Source organism: Dreissena polymorpha, chromosome 9, assembly GCF_020536995.1.
Source record: "Dreissena polymorpha isolate Duluth1 chromosome 9, UMN_Dpol_1.0, whole genome shotgun sequence".
Taxonomy (NCBI): Eukaryota; Metazoa; Mollusca; class Bivalvia; order Myida; family Dreissenidae; genus Dreissena; species Dreissena polymorpha.
The window spans coordinates 9,104,897-9,126,591 of record NC_068363.1 but is presented as its reverse complement, the minus strand read 5'-3'; the positions used below and the strand labels follow the sequence as shown (position 1 = coordinate 9,126,591).

Genomic DNA, 21,695 nt, shown 5'->3' with positions numbered 1-21,695 from the left:
CAATGAAATCACACGTGCGTTTTACATGTCGGCCAGTTGAAATGTATGTAAACAGAGGTTTCAAACGGCTCTGGACAGTTAGCTTTAATGCATACTGTAACGGCAAGAACGTTAAGAATGTTTTTTTTCCATACGTTTCATTAAATTACGGTGTCGAGGTACGTGAACTTTTCAGGGAAAATGCCCTTTACTCCGTGAAGATTTCAGTCTTACCGGTAAATCGGGTCTGGTCGTCGCAATTTAAAATTTTATCAGCAAGAATTTAAGCGGTAAAAATGTCCTTATTACAAAAAGTTTTTATTCGGTGTCTGTTCTTATATTTTTGGCTTCCACTAGTCGGTGTAAAATTGAATAATAATGTAACACATAATACGTTCTGTTTGAAGAACGATATTTGGGCATTCATCATCAATGCTCTTAAAAGCAGTATCTGAGAGACAGCATATGGAATTTTAAAGTCTAAGTTTATGACGTTATATATTAAAAAAATCTTCTTAAACAGAATACGAACAGATTGACGACGAATATTACCATTTAACGCTTACCATGTGTGGGATATTTTTCTTGAAATAAGGAAAATGCCATTGTAGAATTATCATTAGACAAATTTCCAGATTTGAAAAAGGTCATTTAATCCTAGCGGATGTGACTTCTAGATTTGTATCAATCTAGCTTCGCCTTTATATAAACCATTTGTTGTATTGTCAAACATCCATTGTTCGACCGATTTCTTTGAAATATTTAATCTGAATAGCAAGTAGATGTAAAATCTTGGCACATCGAGAAGATATTTTCATGATGGTAAAAATTATTTGAAAGTACCGATTTTGCAGTTAGATTTATTTAAAATATTTAAAATCAACTGAAACATATTAAGGCAATTAATATTTCTGGTTGTTACGGCAGTTTAAAGTGTTAGCGATCTCTAGACTGATCCCAGTTATGTCTAGTGGACTCCCTCATCCTTCTAAATTGGATCACTTTATTTCCAAAATTAGTGATGTCTAGTATATTTATTTTTATATTTAGAATATTTCTTACAGAAATTCCTTTAAGCAAACAGCGCAGACCCCGATGAGACGCTAGGCATAAATGGGTTTATGTCAGTCTATTGAAGGAATCACACCTGTTAATTACAACTTCTAATATACAACACTGGCTATAGGCATCTGCAGGAGCCGCTCATACCCTGTATAAAAATGCTATATTCATATGCGATTAACGGATTAAAAACAAATGATGAATGTACACACCCGTTACAATGATAGACATTATTAATATCAAAATCTTTAATGCAAATTAGTGGTTAATTTACAATGTCGCTTATCGATGATTAAAGAAAAGAAATCATGTTCACATGTTTGTAATGTAAGCATAATATAGAAACAATTCAAACAAATACACGAAGGTAAGAATATAATATATTTATATTTATCTTTAGGTTAAAGACGTGATTTACGGATTTGCCATACAAAATATAAGACAAACACAACTTAATTTACGCGTTATGCAAAATTACTATGGAGTCTGTTATTTATTTAGTATAGTTGTTCAATTATACGCACATACAATTTGTAATTGCAATCAAAATGAAGGTGTTTATCTGATGAAACTGTTTTAGCTTATTGTCCCCTACCGGTGAAACCGGAGGGGACTTATGGTTTGCACTCCGTCTGTCAGTCTGTCTGTCAGACTGTCAGTCAGTCCGTCACACTTTTCTGGATCCTGCGATAACTTAAAAAGTTCTTAATATTTTTTTCATGAAACTTGAAACATGGATAGATGCAATATGGAGATTATGCACGTCATTTCATATTGTTCCTACGTCAAACACTCTGGTTGCTATGGCAACAAATATAAAAATATATATATTCTTTTACTGACAATGGTGGTGTTTCACCGGTAGGGGACTTTATTGCTTTACAATCTCTTGTTAAAATTATATTATATTTCAACAAGTTCAAAAACACTTGGTACGAACGCAATACAGGCTGTGTTGAATAGATGCATATGTTGATAGAAACCATCATCCGATGTTGCATTATGTTGGGAAATGGCTAGTACTTAACCGGTCATTTTCTTATGGAATAAAGTCATTGAATCGCTTATAATTTGTTATAACTAAATCAGAGCTAATTTTAGTTTATATAATTTATTCAACTTTGCTTAAAGAATATACTAACAGGACTTCATATTAAGACCAATATTTGCGATCTATACGGTCATCTGGATAGTTTAGTGTAGTAAATTATGTGGATTTTTTACTTTCAAGGAATGTCCATGTCTGAATTTTTTTATAAAACATAAACCGAGGTTATTATATTTCTCGGTTGAAACAAATGTACAAATACAGCTGTTTGTGATTAAGTTTCATTAAATAATCATGAAAGCATATTGTCGCTCTTGTCGATGTTGTGTGTTTCATCAATTAAAAAAATACTTTGTTTGTTCATTAGTATTCATTGATTCTGATGCGTTCACGATGTAACCTGGCGATGTTGACTCTCTCCTCTACCAATTAAACAAATTATACATCAGTTCAATAGTGAAACGGACCGAATACTAAAAGTTCGTGTTACATCAGTGGAGAATTTTCCTCATTTAGATAGAGTCATATTTTTATCAGATACACCTAAATAAAATGGTTCGTGCTTTTTGGAGTAGACTCGTGTTCTTGATTGTTACCCTTGTTGATGTGACGTATGCGGACGTCGGACCCTTTATGTCTGAAATGATTTTTCATACGGCTTATATTTCTATAAACTGTCAACGGCGCATAAAGGTCAGTTATATTCACAGTGCGTGCAGACGTTTTCTGAGTCGAAAAACGACGTAATGAACTTCTGGAGGCTTGCCACACTCTGTGAACTATGTTCAACTGCGGCCATCAACGATACTTCCGATCAAGGACGTGTTAACGATAAGGCGATTGGTTCATTAATGAGATACAAGTACTTCATAGGTTAGTAACACACATATACAAACGTGAGGTATTACCATTTTACTAGAAAACGTGTTCATGTTCGTTCCCTCACTATCAACATTGTCTATAGGTACTGACTGAACTTTTTATTAAAAGAAGACTAAGCTTTGATTTATTACATACTAGGTTAACAACATTGACAGCAAGTTGAACGTCTAATTATGTTATCGCAAATAATTTAAAGGATGAGAAGCATATTATTAACAGGTTAATAATACTTTGTGTTCAAACAAAACCCAACGACAAAGACATCAAACGAGCTCTATTATTTTTCGAAAACGTATCAAACATGGACATCTTAAATCAATTTTCAGCGGACTAATTCACGACCTGTAATAGATCTGCATTAAACTATTGTAACAGATAAAGACATAAACAGATACACATGACACAACAATAACACAATGTGGTGTAAGTGACAAAGGCAGTTGCAAAATGCGCTATCAATAAGACAATCAATAACACAACTGGTCTTCAGTCGCAAAAAAATAACAACATTCCGTTCTCAGTGGTAAACACAAAAACTTGAGCAATATCCAGTGAAACAAGCAATATTAGTTTTATAAGCATGAACATAAGCAGCATGCGGTATCAGGGACAAGAGCAAAAAAATGCGATACCATGTGGCTAAAATAAGAAACAAAATGCGGTACCCAGAGGCAAAAGCAGTTACAAAAGCGGTATCAATGATAAATAGCAATATTTAAAGTGTCACACGTGACGATAAGAGGAACCAAAGCGATGTATGTGACAAGAAAAAAGCAGTTTCAATAACAAAAGCTAGAACACATTTTTAAATGTATAAAACAAAAACAAAGAAAAATTAAGGAAGGCATTAGTATTCTTTCATTTCGCGCTGTCACGTAGCCATTGAAACTCAATAAACCTACATAAAGTCCATTTCTGTTTTCATAGCGATTTATTTCTGTTGATTTAATTGTAACGCAACGTTTTCCAGTGTCCGTACAATATTCTGAACTACATGATATATATATATATATATATATATATATATACATGTATATATATGCGGTGGCCTATCGGCCCATGACAACAAAAAATTGCGTGACCGCAATGTCCGGCTGTGTGCGTGGTACTGTCCAGTTACTCAAGTTAAATACAAGTATATACACAATAAACCAATCGACTGTTACGTGTGCACATTTTGACGGGAACGTGTGCAAAATCCCGTATCCAAAGGTAACGACGTTATATGATGTATGCAACGGACGTATATGGACGTCAGTCCGCCGCGTGCTTACCCAAGACATGACTAATCAGTGAAACGAGCAATATTTGACGTTAACATATGGTGTATGTTTGTATATGTTGTATATGAATCGCGCCATGAGAAAACCAGCCTTATTGACAAATTTTCGATTTTTACTGTTTTTGCATATTCGGTATGTACGTTCTTTTCCGGTTCGAAATATGTATAAAACGTCGTACATTTCTTCCTATAGCCTATAATTATGTCCATTTTTGTGTACCTATGTTACGCTGAGACGAGCGTCATTACGACGTAATTTTGACATCAAGTCGTGCGGATTTTTTTCTTATTCACTACGGATATCTTTCATTTTTGTAATGTCCGTAATTATTGATTGATAATTTCAATGTTTTTTGTAACATAATATACGTATACCGAAGAATGTAGTCCGTTACTGCATTTAACCACTTTGCATCCTGATTCTGCATTCGCAAACAAAATAGCTCAGATGAGCTCGTTCCATCCATGGCAACGTCTTTTCACTGTGGCATTAGCACCCGAGTAACATGCGGTCCTCATGAAAGGTGTATGCAGAGACGAAATATCGGTTCAGTACTGAACTATCTACACTTAACCGATACAGCACATTTATATTCTTTCGTTTTAAGAATTCAACTGCGTTCGCGATATGGACGACAAAAATTAATTTCCACGCGCTACATTTTTACTGTCAAAGAAAACATCTCAATGTTCTCTGCGCTACAAATTTTTATATGACAATTCGCACGTGCTTTTCATGCCAGTTTTGAACTTTTTCCTTGCACACGAAATACATGTTGTGGTTGTCACTTTCACAGCAGCTAATTAATTTGCGTTAATGTTTTCCAAGTTATCAATACAATGTCGTATATGTCCTTTCTAACAGTAGAACATTTTCAACATTTATTTTTTGTTCCCATAAAGTTGCTATATGACCTACACTGTGTCGGTGTGACTTAAAATCCAGCAAAAAAAATAATTGAATATATATATATGAATAATAATTGAATCTACATGATGGATAGAAACCTTATGACAATGTTTGTCTTCACGAAATCTCAGATACATATAACACTAAGTCAGAGTAAAAAACTCGGTCACTAGTTCAAATGATAATAATCAAAATTGCATTCACAAACGTTTCTCAGTTATGAATTGGCACGTACGACAATGGCTTGTTTTTCAAAAGCAGCATTGCTTTTAACCCCAATAGCTAAATCATATATTATGTTGACTGCCTGTCACTCTTCCTTAAGTCCATCTGTTTTATTCAACAAAGGTGATTCGTTGGCATCACGGTGTATAGTGTTTTTACAAACACAAAATTTGAGCAAAATCGCCCCCACCCCAGTACTTTCATTACTTTGATTATTTTGATACCGATGACGTTAATGTGTTACTGTTTGGTTATGCCATATATTGTGTTAATATTAATTTATGATTTTCTTCACAAAACTGAATACCGTTAACCATTTTGTTTTTCAATTCAAACACTAGCAACAATACAAATGCCACATGCTGTCTAACACGGAAAGCCTTCGCGACCCCGAGCTGACAATATAGAGCGCACGTTGTCACGCAGGTAGCCGCGCCGTACTGCAGATAATCCAGCGGCAAGTATCGGCACAGGGCGGTCGGTGTTCGTGAAGCGAAAACATTCGTTCTTCAGCAAACAAAAGGAAGTTTCTTCACCGTCGCTACATGCATTCACCATCCATGACTACGCCGGGGGTTGCAGAAGTACAGATATTTCCTGTAGCGGAAGTACACATTCTATTTGTGGTAGTTTGTCCAAATGAAATAAGTGTAAATAAATATTTGCGTACAATTTTCTTTTTTATTATTATTTAATAGCTGTTACATACCGCATACCAGGTAGCGCATTGAATTGTTTGTCTATGAACGAAATCCATTTACGCCAGCAGCTCCACGCAGTCTAAGTAAACATTTCTTTCTATAAAAATATGAACATGAATTAATTATCAATTCCAATTACCGCTTTGATTTTCAGGTTTTCACTGGCATTTTAACTAAACAAGCAAAATATGGGAATATTACATTACATTTTTACTTAAATTTATCGGCTTACAATCAATTAAGTTGTAATTTAAAAACCTTGATAAACTGAACAACCAGATTTACATCATCAAGGCATCGTGCGTGCTTAGGTCTTCGACCTCTGTTTCCGTGCGTTCTGGGCATACGACCACATTGAGTTACTGTCTGTATGAATGCACACAGAACAGCTCGTTTTACGTCAAAAACAGTTGAAACGTCGCCTTACGCACTAAACACCATTAATTGTAACGTGTGTATGTACGCGGGAGCGTTTATTTCCTCTCTTCGTGCTAGAAGACGTATCTGTACAATTGCTTAAAAGTCTCATAAGAAACATTTCCTTTTCATCATTGGTCTTCTCGCGCATTTCTAATTTGGACTGATATACCGAAGCTGGTGTGAAGTTTTTTTCACAATGTCTTGCACGTGACATCAACATCCATTCATAGAAGAAACTACAGCTAACATATCAGGGTCACTCACCAAGCTCATGGCAGCCAGCGCTGTTAACGTCGTGTGAATGGCTTTCATTTGGTAGAAGTGATGGACGATCTTTATTATCGTCTTCGTCGTCACTATTGCTGTCATCACTGCCACCAATATCTTCATTCATCATCGACCGCACACGACCCTGACAGATGTCGTCGTAGCTGCTGGTATCTGCGTCGCTATCATCACTCGCCTCCAAAGTCTGTGAACGCGCTGGTGTAGTCGCGTGTGTATGACCAAAGTTTTCTGATATTACACTTTTCAAATCCTGAAGTTCTATATAAATACATGCTTATTAATTATCAACGTTTAATTTAAATCAACAATTAATTGGAAATTTAATAATAATTTTTCTTTAAAATGCACATGCCAACAAAAAAATATTGGATCTGCGAAGATTCGACCCATTGCCTAGATCAATAAAATTCAGATGGGACCTCCGCTCAACCCACTGAGCTATCATGTCTAACGATATAGAATTACGTTTATTGTACTATTTTAATACGGTGTTTTGAAATAATTTCGTTAAAATATCAACACACAAACAAAATTATCACAAGCAAAATAGTTGTTAGATCTATTACTATATCCATTATTGCTACTTTAAATTGTGTAGTTTTTACAATTCTGACTTATAAAGACTTTGCACAGGCTTGTTTAATACACTTGTAAACACACATTTGATAATGAACTAAAAATTCATACAATTTAGATACAACACCACATATGGCGCGATTCATATCTACTTTTAGGTAGAGACTGTATTGAACTTGGTGCAAAACAAACATGAATTAATATTATCCAAAGTCATATATCTTAGACACTGTGTGACAGTGCGGCCTATTTGCTATAAACAATGGAGAAAATAAAGTATGCTTTTTCAGCAATCTTTTTGGGTGGATCTTAAACTTTGAAAATAGTAACAAACATCACCGGGATATGTTAAAAAAAACTGCACGTGCTTGTACACGCCCTACCAGAGTCGTTACATTCAATCATTAGTATTTATCATTTATTGTCTCCGTGAAAGCTTTACGCATCGTGAATGATTAATACATAACCTTTGCAGATATGAAATGAGGCAATATAAAACAAATCATGTGATTTTTATATAAAGATTTGGTACAAAACTTTTGAAGATGTAAGCTGTCAATATCTAATTATTCTAAACGTACAATTGTAACGTCTTTTTAAACACACGCACACAAAAACATACATTTTCTGAACATGATGATGATGTGCAAAATGTTGTATATAACCAGGATCCAGCAACGAAAGCCTTTCAACACACAAACGCGCAGAACAAAGCACGGAATTCGTACCCCATCCCGCGAGCCTGGCTGTTGATGGGAATCCAAACAGTTTGGATCTGAGCTGTACCCACACCACAGGTCAGCCCGATGACTGGTGGATGGTGGATTTGGGACGAGTGTTCCAGGTGACGACTGTCAACATCATCAACCGGATTGATTGTAGCAAATGTGGTACGTCTTTTATTAATGAACAAATTGAACATGAAGAGTTCTGGTCCAAGCATTGTTTGTTTACGTATTCTTTGTCTTTTTTTGGCGGCGGAGTTTAGTAGTTTCCGTGAGAAATTGGGTTATATGTGTATCCTTCGTATGCATGAATTGTATAGTTTGTATTGTTCTAGGATCGATAAAAGACGTGTCATCGGGTGCTTTATCCATGTGTCTCATGAGGCTCTTGAACAATTGTCAAATGCCATACCTGCCTCTTGCAGTATTTAATAATTGATCCTTTTTTCGTCAAATGAGACATTTTCCTGCTTTGCTTGTATATCCGCCATTATCACTTTTATAGCTCCAATCGTTAAACTTTTGCGTTTGAGATTAGTCTCTGTTTAACATGTGATCACTTACCACGTCACAATATGTTTCTGCCGAAGTAACATTCCTAGAAAGTTGTATCTCTGTACACAATGTATCGAAATTAAACACTTCCTAGATTTCAATGTCCACTTCCTTTTTAGTTTCTTACTTTCAATTACTTATCTAGTTGCTGTAATAAAGCTCATATTAAATTCCCATTACAAGCAAAAAAGCCAAGCCATTCCGAGAGAGAAAACGCGCGACCGACCAAGAAGCCCGCCCTCTGTAACCGATAGGTCATGACCTCGTCATGTGATGTTTGCCGCGCTTCATGTGTGTATGTTCAAGTGGTATTAAGAAACGCAATGCCGCGTTCTTTGTGCTTATTACGAAGTGAGTTCACTTCCTAACAGGGCACATTATGTGCGTGGGTATTTGGTTTTGAAAAAACGTTTACGTCTATTTTCTCCCTAACGCTCAAAGAGAGCAGTAGTTCGTTATTGACCTAAGTATGTAAATAATTGAATGGTTATCTGGTTAGATTAGATAATTCCGTCAAGGAAAACAAATGAAATACTAGTAGGTTAATTAACAACCAATATATGAGTTGCGTACTGTTAATACGAATCAAGGTATATCACAAAATCAAATAAACTAGCTACTGGATTTTCATAATTTTCAGGTGATCGCTTGGATGGGATCATTTACGAGGTTGGGATTACATCAGACTCGTTGGCGGAATGTGGACGCTTCGATGGACCCGGCAGTAATCGATTAGAGATAAACATAAGATGCCATCGGGCCATACACGGACGCTATGTTCGTATACGCAAATACAAGAAAAATGCAGTATCGTTATGTGAAGTATATGTTTATAGTTGAATCGAGTTTTGAAAGAAAACCCCCACAGCAGACGACGTATTCGATGTGCATGTTTAAATTATTTGACTATGACAATAATTATGTGTGCGAAAAGCCCACATACGTAAATGCTTTTATGTTATAAGTAGTCGAGCACGCCACTTGCAGTTCTCTTCACACCTATGGGTGTTAAAGTGCTTGCAAGTCTACGTACCTTCAAGTTAAATCATGTGTTGAAATATGTTGTAGAGTGTAATTAGTGTAACTGGTTTAACTTCTCAATAAGTTTGCGTCGAATGAAACGTATTGTTTAAACCTATGTTCATAAGCTTTGTTACAAACAGCAAACAGTTTGTTTTGCTTAATAATACATTTGCTTTTTGTGTTATATTTTTTATTGCTGACTTATGAACGCTAAGACATCGAAAACAAAAGTTCATTTACATTTATTTTGTAATAACTGTACACGTGTAAATCCTCTCTCTAAGTTTTATATAATAAAATATTATGTTGCACATGTGTAATGTGTTGTTGCTAGTTGTCCCGTGATTTGTAGGGAAATTCGGATTGTATTCCGAAGTAAAGGCAGTAAAAAGAAGCTATGCAAGCGTTGACTTAGAACATTGCTAACATTCGCATCTGAGTGACAACATTGGGGAGAAAGGGGGAGGGGGAGATAGGCAAAGAGAAGATTTTCAAAATTCTACTTTTCTATTAAAATGGTCGACTGCCAGTCATTGTGAGTATTGTCGAAGAATATATAATGTTGAAACGGTGAGTCGATTATGCTCCTTGTGTGTTTTAAGTGTTGAGAAAATCCACTATGCAACGAATGGTATGTGATAACAAGTTACAAGCAATTTAAAAGACCAAACTAGTTTTGTGTTTGACTAATTATCTTAATTAGGAAAGAAAAGGTAACAGTCAACTATCATTTCGCAATGAGCATTAAGCATGTGAAAAAAGGCTAACTAAATGATGGAACTTCGGCTTTGTACGAGTCGTCGATAAACAACTTGCATTTGCCAGATACCAACATTTAGCAAAAAGCAATAGTCAAAACGCAACATGCATGGTGCATCAGCCTGTCATATTATCTTACGACTTTGCTTATTATTAGTACATTGATACGCACATGTTAGATTTATGTATACGTGAAAGAATTTAAGAGAACTGAGAAAACGTATATTTCCCCTACTTGTATAAAAACGCGAACGTTTCTTTTTGTCCCACGTGTTATTTGTAAATGTAAAAATACACATGCCTCACATTTAAATTGAACACGTGATTATGTTTTACCACGAAGTCTAAACTACAAGACAATGAGATATTACTGGTACAGCGTTTATATTTAAAGCTTTTATATATGACTTCTCAAAATGAAAATTGCAACTTCTTATAACTGCAGTAACGCGTTCATATGGATTTGTCGGAAAATAAAATAGGATTTTGCAACGTACTTTAAATAATTAAAAAAATGAGTACTATTGACCAAAATACACATAGATGATACTTGTAATAAACGAACAACTACAATGGATCAACTGCGTAAACTGGTTTTAACTGAAATATTCACACTGATATAAGCATATATTTTGGATGATAGCAAATAAGGTCCGCGTTGAATTTAAAACAACTTAAGTTTGTAGTTGATTTGATTATTTACAAAAACTACATGTAGATCAACAAAATTTAAATTTAGATCAGAAAACTATGCTTTTATTAAGACGAGATCTGTGTTGCTCCAAAGCAATTGACAGAAAAACGTCACTAGACATTTCGAAGTAAACACGCCGAAATATATAACTCCCAAAGGTTCACCTAATATTTATGAATGATTTTCTTAATGCTTTATTACAAAATTTTTTTTTTGTAAATAGTCAATCGAGTTTCAAGCACTGATGTGTTATATTTTATTTGCTTTTATTATCTACAAACATCTGGCACACACAGTTTGCAGCATTGAAATGAAATGTTTCTTATTTTTTCTAAGAGTATTAAAACTGCAAACACGGAAAAAACTAAACTGTTTATGATACACTTGAGTTGTGTTTTATATTAAGTAGCTTCTGTTACGATGATGAGGTAAAACACTGACTGAAATGTTAAGATACTCGACCGAACTCAACAAAGCGATGTAAATATTGCTGAATAAAATGCGGAATAGTTACTGGAGACTGGTGGGCAATTCCTGAACAGGTAATTCATAGGGTATTTGTTCTGTTGATTCGACCAAGTACGCATAATTCATTCATTTGGAATTTTCAAACATAATTAACAACCATATGACGGCATACGACACTTTATTTATTAGTTCTGAAAATCCATTTCCGCCTGCTGCATTTATACAATCAACTAAAAAGCTCGATCGAATGAGGAGAAATATAATGCCAGAACGAATTTTATCTTGTTGCCATTAACTTTATATAACATAGACTTTTTAATTAGTTTACAACCATAGAGGACGCATTTGATTGTTACTTTGACAGTCGATTTTTTTTACAATGTTTTCAGTTTCAAAACGCAAAGACTTATACAAGCTTTATTATGGTATAAATATGCAACATGACAGTTACAGTAAAAACGTGTAACAGAAAACAAATAATATGCTAAATTTGACGAAGCATTATGTTTTATTTAGACTCAATAAACCCACACGAACCGAACTTAAATGAAAAACGATTTTCGCTTTGGGATATGAACGCTTACATCAATATGATTAATGAAATATGAATGTCCCCATTGGATATAAACGACATAATTTAAACAGAAATGTCTGACTATAGCTCAATAAACTTTAATTCGAACCGTTATCCTTGCCCTACGTAAAGAGTGATTGCAACACTTTTTATTATTTGAACAAAATGTAGCGCCGTGCTCAACACATTCATTTACTAAAACGAAAGAATGAAAACCATGCGGCCAATACGACAGATCGAGCATGTGTGGGCTAAAGAACCAAACTATTTGCACGTATTGGCCACTTAACATTTCCTTGTGAAATCGCCAAGATATAACACTATGTTTTTGTCAAAAGGTGTACTATTAAATTATTAATTAGTTTCGAAATTGCAATTTACCTAACATAATTTTTATAACATATGTTGTTAAAACTGCATTAGTGTAAGCTATATTATGTCGCACATAGTGCGTAGCATTTATATTTGTTTAACCTTTAAATGGACTTAATCGCAGTGTAGTCAAATGACATTTTAACAATAATTGTCATATATTCAAAAGTACGTATTACTTGTGTTTAAAGAAGAGAATAACGCTCTTGACTATGAACAATATTTTAAAATATTGGTTCATTAACAGATAATCATCATCCGAAAGCAATACACTAATAAAGTGTTTGTACCGCTTTTCCTCCATAATTTGGAAAATACCTCATATGTATAACGGGTATGTGCCAGTGATTTTAAAAGGCTGCGCGTTACAGTGATCGCGCACTGCCTCTTGTTTACAGAGGTCCCGAGTTCAAATCTCGAGGACGGCAATATTGTTTATTCATTTTTTTTTCTAAATGTTATAATTTGATAAGACTATTAAAACAGTATATATTGGTTAGTTAACATATGCAGTGGCATTTGAAAAAAACGACAATCTGTACACCGTCCCTAAAACTTAAATGAAAACATCCAAGAAATGTATTGAATGAATATTAATAATTAACGGTATTGTAATTTAATGTTCTTAACTGTTTTATAAGTTCATACAATACGGAAACTTCAGAAACAGAAAATATATATGATCAATACTTTATATAGGTTAGTTCATTTACTGTGTTCTCTAGTAGTTTTTTTTGGCAATGCATATACATTTTATAACCTGGAAAGGAAGTCGACACGACAATATTAAAATTGGTCTAACCAAATTCGCAATTGGTGCTACGGACTAAATGGTACTGCCGAATCATGTTATTAAAAAGAACATAATTTGTTTTTTTGGGGTCGTATTCCAGAAGCCTCTTAAGTTAAATTTTATTCTTATCCTTAAATTGGGAATTTTTCGTGTGTTTCATTTCATATTGCAGTAGATTTGCATCAAGATATACATTTAAATAACATCATTATACCAATGTTATTTTACGAATACCGAAAAAAACAACATGTGTTTCCTTATTTAGTAAACAATAAAAACATTGTAATTTTGAACTTAAGTGAAATTATTTAAGAAATGACATAAATTGTTCCTGGAATACCACCCCAGAAGAAAACAGTCGATGACGTGTGAATTTTTATTGACTTTTAAAATATTAAATACATATTGAGCTCATCAAAACACGCTTTTCTGAATTTCGCAATTTCGTTTTTTTACTTTGATATGCCCATCGTGAATTATTTGTCAGTGATGACATACAATACTTCATATATTTGTTTTTGAAAACAATGCAAGGTGACGCTCCTTTTGTAGATAAAATGAATTTATATAATTTTCGTATAGGAGAGTTCGAATTTCGCAGTATCATCAGTCATTCAATGCGTAAGATTTATTTTGCGTTCACTAATTACGGCTGCAGAAAATTTAACAATGAAGGACACTTCTAAAATATAATGTTACGATCAACAAAATTCATTATTTAAAAGATGAGAATCCAAACATAGAAATAAATATCCCATAAAACGGTCGATACAATGACGATACAAACATCGGTCGATTTTTCGGTACTTGAAAAAGAACGCTTGATCAGTCAAATATTAACTATAGCCTTTATTTTCATCAGCCATGTAGCCAATTAAACAGCACTAAAAATAAATATGAAGTACGCTAGCATTTGTATGCTTTCTAAACAAGTTACTAGTCATAAGTTACATATCTGCCACCAAATAGAATTAATGAATAAATGAAATGCCTGCTGTTTGCTTTGGCATGTCGGTTTCATGGACACGCTATCGTCGATTCGAACCAGTACTTATCGTGTTGTCTGCCTTTAAAGGAATATCCACATAGGGTAGTCTTTCCTAAAACTGCGACCGTGGTATCAGACGCCTATGATAAACAGCCGAGCCATGATATAGGAAATTGATTTTAAGAAAACTGTCTCAATGGAGACGGTATAAGACGGTTTTTATAAACATAGATGTGATATCCGTCGTTGTAATAAGAAAAATATAACTTGACCAGCAATAAACAACACTTTAAAAAAATACGGAGTAGTTTCTTTTTGTTCTGGTGTCAAATGCTTGTTGTTGTTTTTTTATCAGTTTTTGTTGGTTTTCGAACATTTAGACGTTTGCTTGATAACATGTATCGCTATTTTTTAAAATAAAACAATAGTAAGCTAGTCGATAATAATTCTTTGTCCTGCAAAAGTACGTGTTTGAAATAGCCAAAACCCAAGATTTCGAGAAATATTTTAACTGTAACAATAATTTAATTTTTGGCTGAAATACTTTACGATGGGTGTATCACAGGACACACGCAAAATGCAGAAAAGTTTGGTCCAATGAGCTAAATATGTCTTTTTACTTATTTTGTTGTATCAGGACTTCATTTAATTGCCGACAAAATACAGTCATGCAGACAGAGTTTGTATGATGTAATCTGGTTGTGGGAATGAAATTTCTAACTAAAAGCTTAATTAAACATAACTATTCAATTTAGGCACATACTTTGGAGAGTCTTTGCATAGAGTAAACCCTTTCTAACACAGAACCATTTTTATGTACATAAGTATTTAACTTGACAAAAAATATGGATAGCATTTGGTGTAGCTACCTTATTGTTAGCCAGTGAAATTGACTCCCTAGAAAGACAAGAAAAGTTCAATAGGTCTATTGTAAATGATTAGGTTAAATATAATGAAAAGATTGCCTATAGTTCATGATATAAAATGGGTTAAGAATGAAACGTCAAATGAGTTTCAACTGAAACAGGTCTTGTTGTTAATATGTTTGTTTTTATTTGTTGTTAATAATTAAGACACATCACAAAATATAGTTATCGCTTCATTGTACTCATTTTAAGAAAAAAGCAACCACACTATGTTTTCCTCTCAGGATTTACTGAAAAGTAAGATATTTAAAACGTTCGGACACGTTGAAAATGTTCTTTTTGCAACATTTTCCGATTTATTTTGGTAATATTGTGAGTGCTAATGAACACTTCTAGCTCATAGTGGCTGTACAGCAGTAACATGTTTTACGCCAATACTTACATGATATCATATAGACCCGTTAGAACCCCTAAAAGTAATTGCATAGATATTCTTCGTTGATTTGTGTCATGATTATGCTGGTATTCGCCGTAGTTCCAGTGATCATATTCAGATAATATAAGGTAGCAAGTGACACAAATGAACTATAAAAATAGTAAACCATGTGTTTCGTTGTAATAATGATAAACTTCTGTACCCAATATTTATATGTTGTCTTGTTTGAAAGCCTATTATTATGTCCTGATGGAACGGCTTGAACATATCCCCAACACATGCCAAACAATATCATCGGTTTCTCAATTTAACCATGTTTGTATTTGATTTTATTTGCTGTGTTGTTTGTGTTTTGGTTGATTTCACTGCGTTTGTATTGTGTAGGATGTAAAACTGAACACACAAAGTATAGAAAAATACTAAAACAATTAACGTTTGCGCAATCTAACAAAAGCGACATTTTACTTACGATTGTTACCGGATTGATTTAGCTGAAGTAATGGGAGAAAAGACTATCAAATCGAAATTTAATCTTGTATTTTGCTCTTTATTCAGCAACAGTTTCACAAATGTACCCCAGCTTCTCATAGGCATTCATAGAGTAAAGCTTGAGGTCACGGCGCTTCAGCATCAGCCAGTGTTCGGGGTCGTCCCTCTTATTGACCACATTTGAATGCTCGCCATATCCCCACCAGCTTACGTCAGTATTATCTGGCGTCAGTTTGGTCACCGTGTTACGCCCTTCAGCATCTGTCTTCTCCCAAAACCACGCCTGAAGGGTCCGACTCCAAAATCCACCGATCCAAAATCCTGGATAATTCCCTATAATATATATATATTTGCTTAAGTTTCAACATGCTGGCGCAACAAACACGAATATATATTGTAATCAGTCCAACGTTTAATCCACATAAACATTTATTACACACAGTCTCTACTCCATTCCGAGCAAATTTGACTTTTATATATGTTAGTTTAATATATACTTCTTAAATATGAAACCGTTTTCATTCAAATGAACATTGTTTCCGCCCGTTACAATTCGCCCATATTTTAGTATTTTAACATTCAATTTGTAGCGCCATTCGTATAAGTGTAATTCATCGTTCGTCATATAACCATAACCAGCTAATGTCTTGTTTTGAACCGCTAGTCATTAACGGTGAGAGAATACAATTCAGGTTCAGTATTTATCAACCCATTTTAAGACGTAAGAATAAGACAAGATTGACAGCAAACAAATACGTCTATTTGAATATATGCATGCTGCCATTGGTGATTGTGTCATTAACACACTTTTCTAAATAAAGAGCATAGAGGTGGTAAATCCAATTTTGAATCAAAAGTAAAGCAGTTGTTAAATATTTCACTTCACAGAATATTCTTCATTCTAAGACTAAAGTCTAAGACATGTTTGGTGAATACGTGCCCAGGGCAATAAATAAAATTAAAACAAACGAACGGGTTGAAAATATATCGAAGAGCATAACAATGCATTTTAAAAACAAAAACATATAAACACCATTTGAAAACAATTTAATTACTCAATGGCTTAATATTCCCAAGAAAGACAGAATTACAACTTGATAAGGCATGGTGCAACAAAAGCAAATTTAGTTAAGATGAGTAAACACTCACGTCCTCCAAGACGTTCGACAAGCCCTTTAACAAAGTTCAGCTCCGGGGTGGCATCCACGTTCAGAAGGTAGCTCTTCATAGCCCTGCAATCGCGGTAAGCACTGAAGAAGTCCACTTTAGTTTCGACCACCAAGTAGCAGGCCATGTTATATTCCTCGAATCCTTGGGGACACTGCAAAAGGAATGTATGAAATAATAGTGGTTGATATCCCTGTAGCATCATGGTCAAACATTGTTTTACTTAAACAAAATCATCGTCGCCAAACCTAACAACTGCAGATAAATATATTTTCAGCATCATTCATAAATAAAATTAAGGAATAATGGAATGAAAATTGAAAAAAAAATCACCAAAAAATCAAAAACACGCTCTCTGATCTTTCTAAAGTATTTCTAAAAGAAACAATCCGTTAGGCGCTGTTATGTTTCATGAATACATCAGTGAAAATAGTTTGTTATGGCTTTCAGTGGCGGATTAATGCAATTTGATGCATCCCAAACACATAGCATTGATTGGTTTTTAAGTTTGATCTTACCATAAATGTTATTTACATGGAAACATAATTTCAAAATCCATATAATGAACTGCAGAAACATATCGTAATGCAAGCTGAAACAATACTCCTACAGAAGATAGTATTGAGCATATCAACACAAATGAAATATCATCAAACACTTGACATTTTTTTAAACAAAAAGAATGGAAAAACAGAAAGCAACATCTGGAATACCCGTCAGTACCTTGAGACCAAATGCAAAGGAACAAAGATAGGCCAGTCCGATGAAAAGTATTTTCAAGCAGGGCATCTTGATGGTTGTTGCCTGTAGTGGTACTTTAATTCACTGAAACTTAAGAAACACTCTCATATGTAAGGTATCCTTTTTCTAAACATGTGTATATATGATTGTCCTGTCCACATATGATCACCTCATATATTTAATAATACACGAATACGAACGAGGAAAGTAAAAGAATCAAATGCAAATACAAATTGTATTTTGTCCCGTAATTCAAATCATCTATTGTTGAATGAAATTTACTCGTATTATTTTGGACAAACAAATACAACCATGTTTAGTGTGGTTACAAAGAATAACATTATTTACATAACTAAGTTTTCGACTTCAATTGCAACACTCATTTTTAATTTTATAAAAACTAAATTTCAATAATTTGTAATATAAATTATTCTCAACTTGAATCCACCGCTATGGGAAAATGGGGTAAAATCAGGGACGACACTAGTCTGCGCGGACTGCCTTTGCTAATCTGGGACGACAATTTACCCATATTACCAATAATGCCCCGTTTTTTCAGAGCACTGCTCATTTAGTTAATCACCAATTATTGATTTTATAAAGCATCCAATTAAACAATGGCCAGTAAAAAATGATTTGTTGAAAATATTGTATCGTTTTTATACGATTCCGATTGCTGTACTGCTTAATTGTCCTGTCAGTGTATTTTTAGGATTAAACGAAGCGTTTGTATTTTCATGTATAATAGCTTGGCTAATCAACTTTTCAAAATGTACAGCTAAAATCAACAAATATGTATATCCATGTGTTATCATATATTGTTACCAGTGTATCAGATTTTTTATTGTATTCGTTATGTTACAATATTTTATTTGCACTAGTTAACAAAAACTTCTTTACTTCTTGCGCAGATATTATATAATTTGTTTTTAACATCTTACCTTGATAAATGTGTAATCGCAATTTTTAAACTAACTACGTGGGAATGGTTTTTATATGTTTTTCTTCCAAATAACATCTGTTATAATGCCTTTAGCCTGGAATCCACACGGCGCCTTTATATCCTTTTAGCAATATTTTCGCTATATTTTACGCCAACGTGTCGTGTTAGTTGACACTTGTATTCTTTTAGCAATATATTTCGTTTTATTTACGCCCCAGTGTCGTCTTAGTTGACACTTATTAATTGTCAGACCAGCAGCTGTTTCAATATTTAATTTTTCAGTGTATTTTATATTTTATGTTTTATAACAATCGAAATATCGTTCATTTACTAATGTTCAGTTATAAAAAAGTATAAAATAAGCATGCATCACCATATTTAGTACTTTAAGTGCACATAATAAAACCGCAGATTAAAAAACAAACCATTGCAATCATGAATATGTATTTTTAAACGTTGTTCATAATAACATTCACATACACATAAGTTAACAAAATTTATAGAAATACAATAGTGTAACTAATAAATCTTATAACACAAGAATAGTTGTTAATAATACACTAACTTCTTCCTGTAGTGTCTAAAACACTCCCAACAGGCCAATTTTGTCAGAGGTATTTGCTTGTTTGGTTTTGAAAATGATTTAAGATGATTTAGCTGGGAACATATGTGGAGCATATATTTTATCTGTCAGAGCGAGTCCTGCTAAATCATTTTAGTATGAAATCAACGATTTGCTATACCCAGCATTAATTGAATAATTGAGAAGACAATAACTTAAATGAATCTGCTAAATAAAATAAAAAAAATGTCATACACAATTTATAATTAACTATTAATAAAAGTGTAAAACTATGTTTCCCAAAAAAATCGCTCGGTATATTGCAAAGCGACTGTTCAAATATCCAATAAAACCGCGATGGTAGGTATAACGATTGCTATAAAAAAGAAAATTATATATCTTACCTTAAGAATGTGATTGGTCGGCTAAGATTATTGACAATATGCCAACAGTTATGAAAACTAATAGGATGAAAAGATTTGTTCAAAAACGTTTCGTCTCTCGGGCACGAGTCAGAATTTGTGAAAATCACTAATAAAGGCCTAATACTTGGTAAAATGATGGTATGAAGAGTTCATTATTTTCAAAAATTGAATTTTTGATCGTGTTCAATTAATATTGACAAAATATGCTTTTTATTCTTCGCTTTTCGTTCGCCTCAGATGTTATCGTGTATGGTTGCTCCGGGCACTCTTGCCCATTAACACATAATTTGGCAACCAAAATAACTAACCAAAAATATGTATACACACAAAAGCAAGGTCTAGTAATTATAATCAAAATTTTCGCAATCGGTTACCTTTTCCAGCTCGTTTTAAAAGCCATATTTAACCCAAAACGACACGACAGGCCCTGAACTCAAACCTCATAGGACCCCAGATATCCTCCTTATTATGCCAATCCAATCGCAAGTAATGCTAGAAAAAAAACTTAAATTGAAACTCGCGAATAAACTCCGTTGTTCATTAAAGAGAATGCTAAAAGGCTATGGAATATATTGGTGGTGTTGTTGTTATTTTTCATTACATAACCACGGGGAGCAAGCAAATGAATATTCCAAAACATCAACGTGTTTACTTTTCTGAATTGCGAGGACAGTGGGTTTAAGACAACTTGCTATCCTTTTTTATTTGTTTAATATTAGGAGAAACATTTTGACTTAAATTGTGTCCTAACTATAATGTAATTGTAAGACCAAAGCAGGGCGACAACATCCCTAAAAGGTGCACGTGAGCAGCAGCAATGTTATATATTTCATAATGCATACAAGTTGGGACGATATCTTAAACAATAAAAAGAGAATAACTTGTTTCTGCATGATCTTTTGTAATATCAGGCGAGACTTAGAAAAAATATCGCGAGGCTTGCCGAGTCAGGTACCAGTTGTTCTGTTTATCTTACCTCGACGTCAACATTTTTAAAGGAATATTTAAAAGAAGGTACTTCTAAATTGAGCGTTTTAATTGAACAATTGTGTATTAAAACTCTTTTAAATGCCTTGGTGCCTTTACAAAAATGGCACGAAAGTTAGTCAGCGACAATCAAATCATAAGGTTAAATCGGCAAAATCGTATTGCTATTTACTATATATAAAATACCATATGGCGTGAGGGATTCTTTTTGCTCTGCTGAAATTAAAATTCGATTTGTTTAGCATATACTTCTTGTTTTTTTTATAAGTCGACATTGATATTTTGCTTGTTTTTTATGCATAAATCACGACAATAATGTATTATAAGAACGCCGACTACGGAATCTCGTAAGCGCTTTCGTCTATGTAAGGATTAATTATAAAGTTGATTATCGACAGTAGGACATGACGATAACGCGACAGTACGATGACGGAAACGCGATACTACAGTGGTTTTTATAATGCTATACAATGTCATGTTATCACATTGGCACTGTCGCGTTATCGTAGTCGAATTGTCGTGTTAACGCGTTATCGTCATCGTGTTGTTTTTTTTGTCATCATATCGTTGGGTTATTGTGGCCCTTGAGTCGCATCCTAGTGATTTTTCGCATGCTTACAATAAACAAAACGGCGAAGTGGTGTATGAATTCTACCAAATTAAAACAAACAAAGACCCATGGTCTCTTCTTGGTCACACGAATTTGAAAACGGAGACCGATTTTGTTGTTTGTATTATTAACTTGTTAACTTGTG

At 33.9% G+C, this 21,695-nt stretch overlaps 1 protein-coding gene across 1 annotated transcript; it reads right to left on the bottom strand.

Moving 5' to 3' along the window:
* Positions 1–16,173: 16,173 nt before the first annotated feature.
* LOC127844752 (ladderlectin-like) lies at positions 16,174–18,159 on the bottom strand. Its single transcript, XM_052375211.1, has 3 exons — positions 18,006–18,159; positions 17,265–17,436; positions 16,174–16,448 (listed from the first exon to the last, which is right to left on the bottom strand). Exons 1-3 carry the CDS (start codon positions 18,069–18,071, stop codon positions 16,174–16,176), a joined length of 513 nt encoding a protein of 170 aa, XP_052231171.1. The 5' UTR covers positions 18,072–18,159.
* Between the last annotated feature and the right edge of the window lie 3,536 nt (positions 18,160–21,695).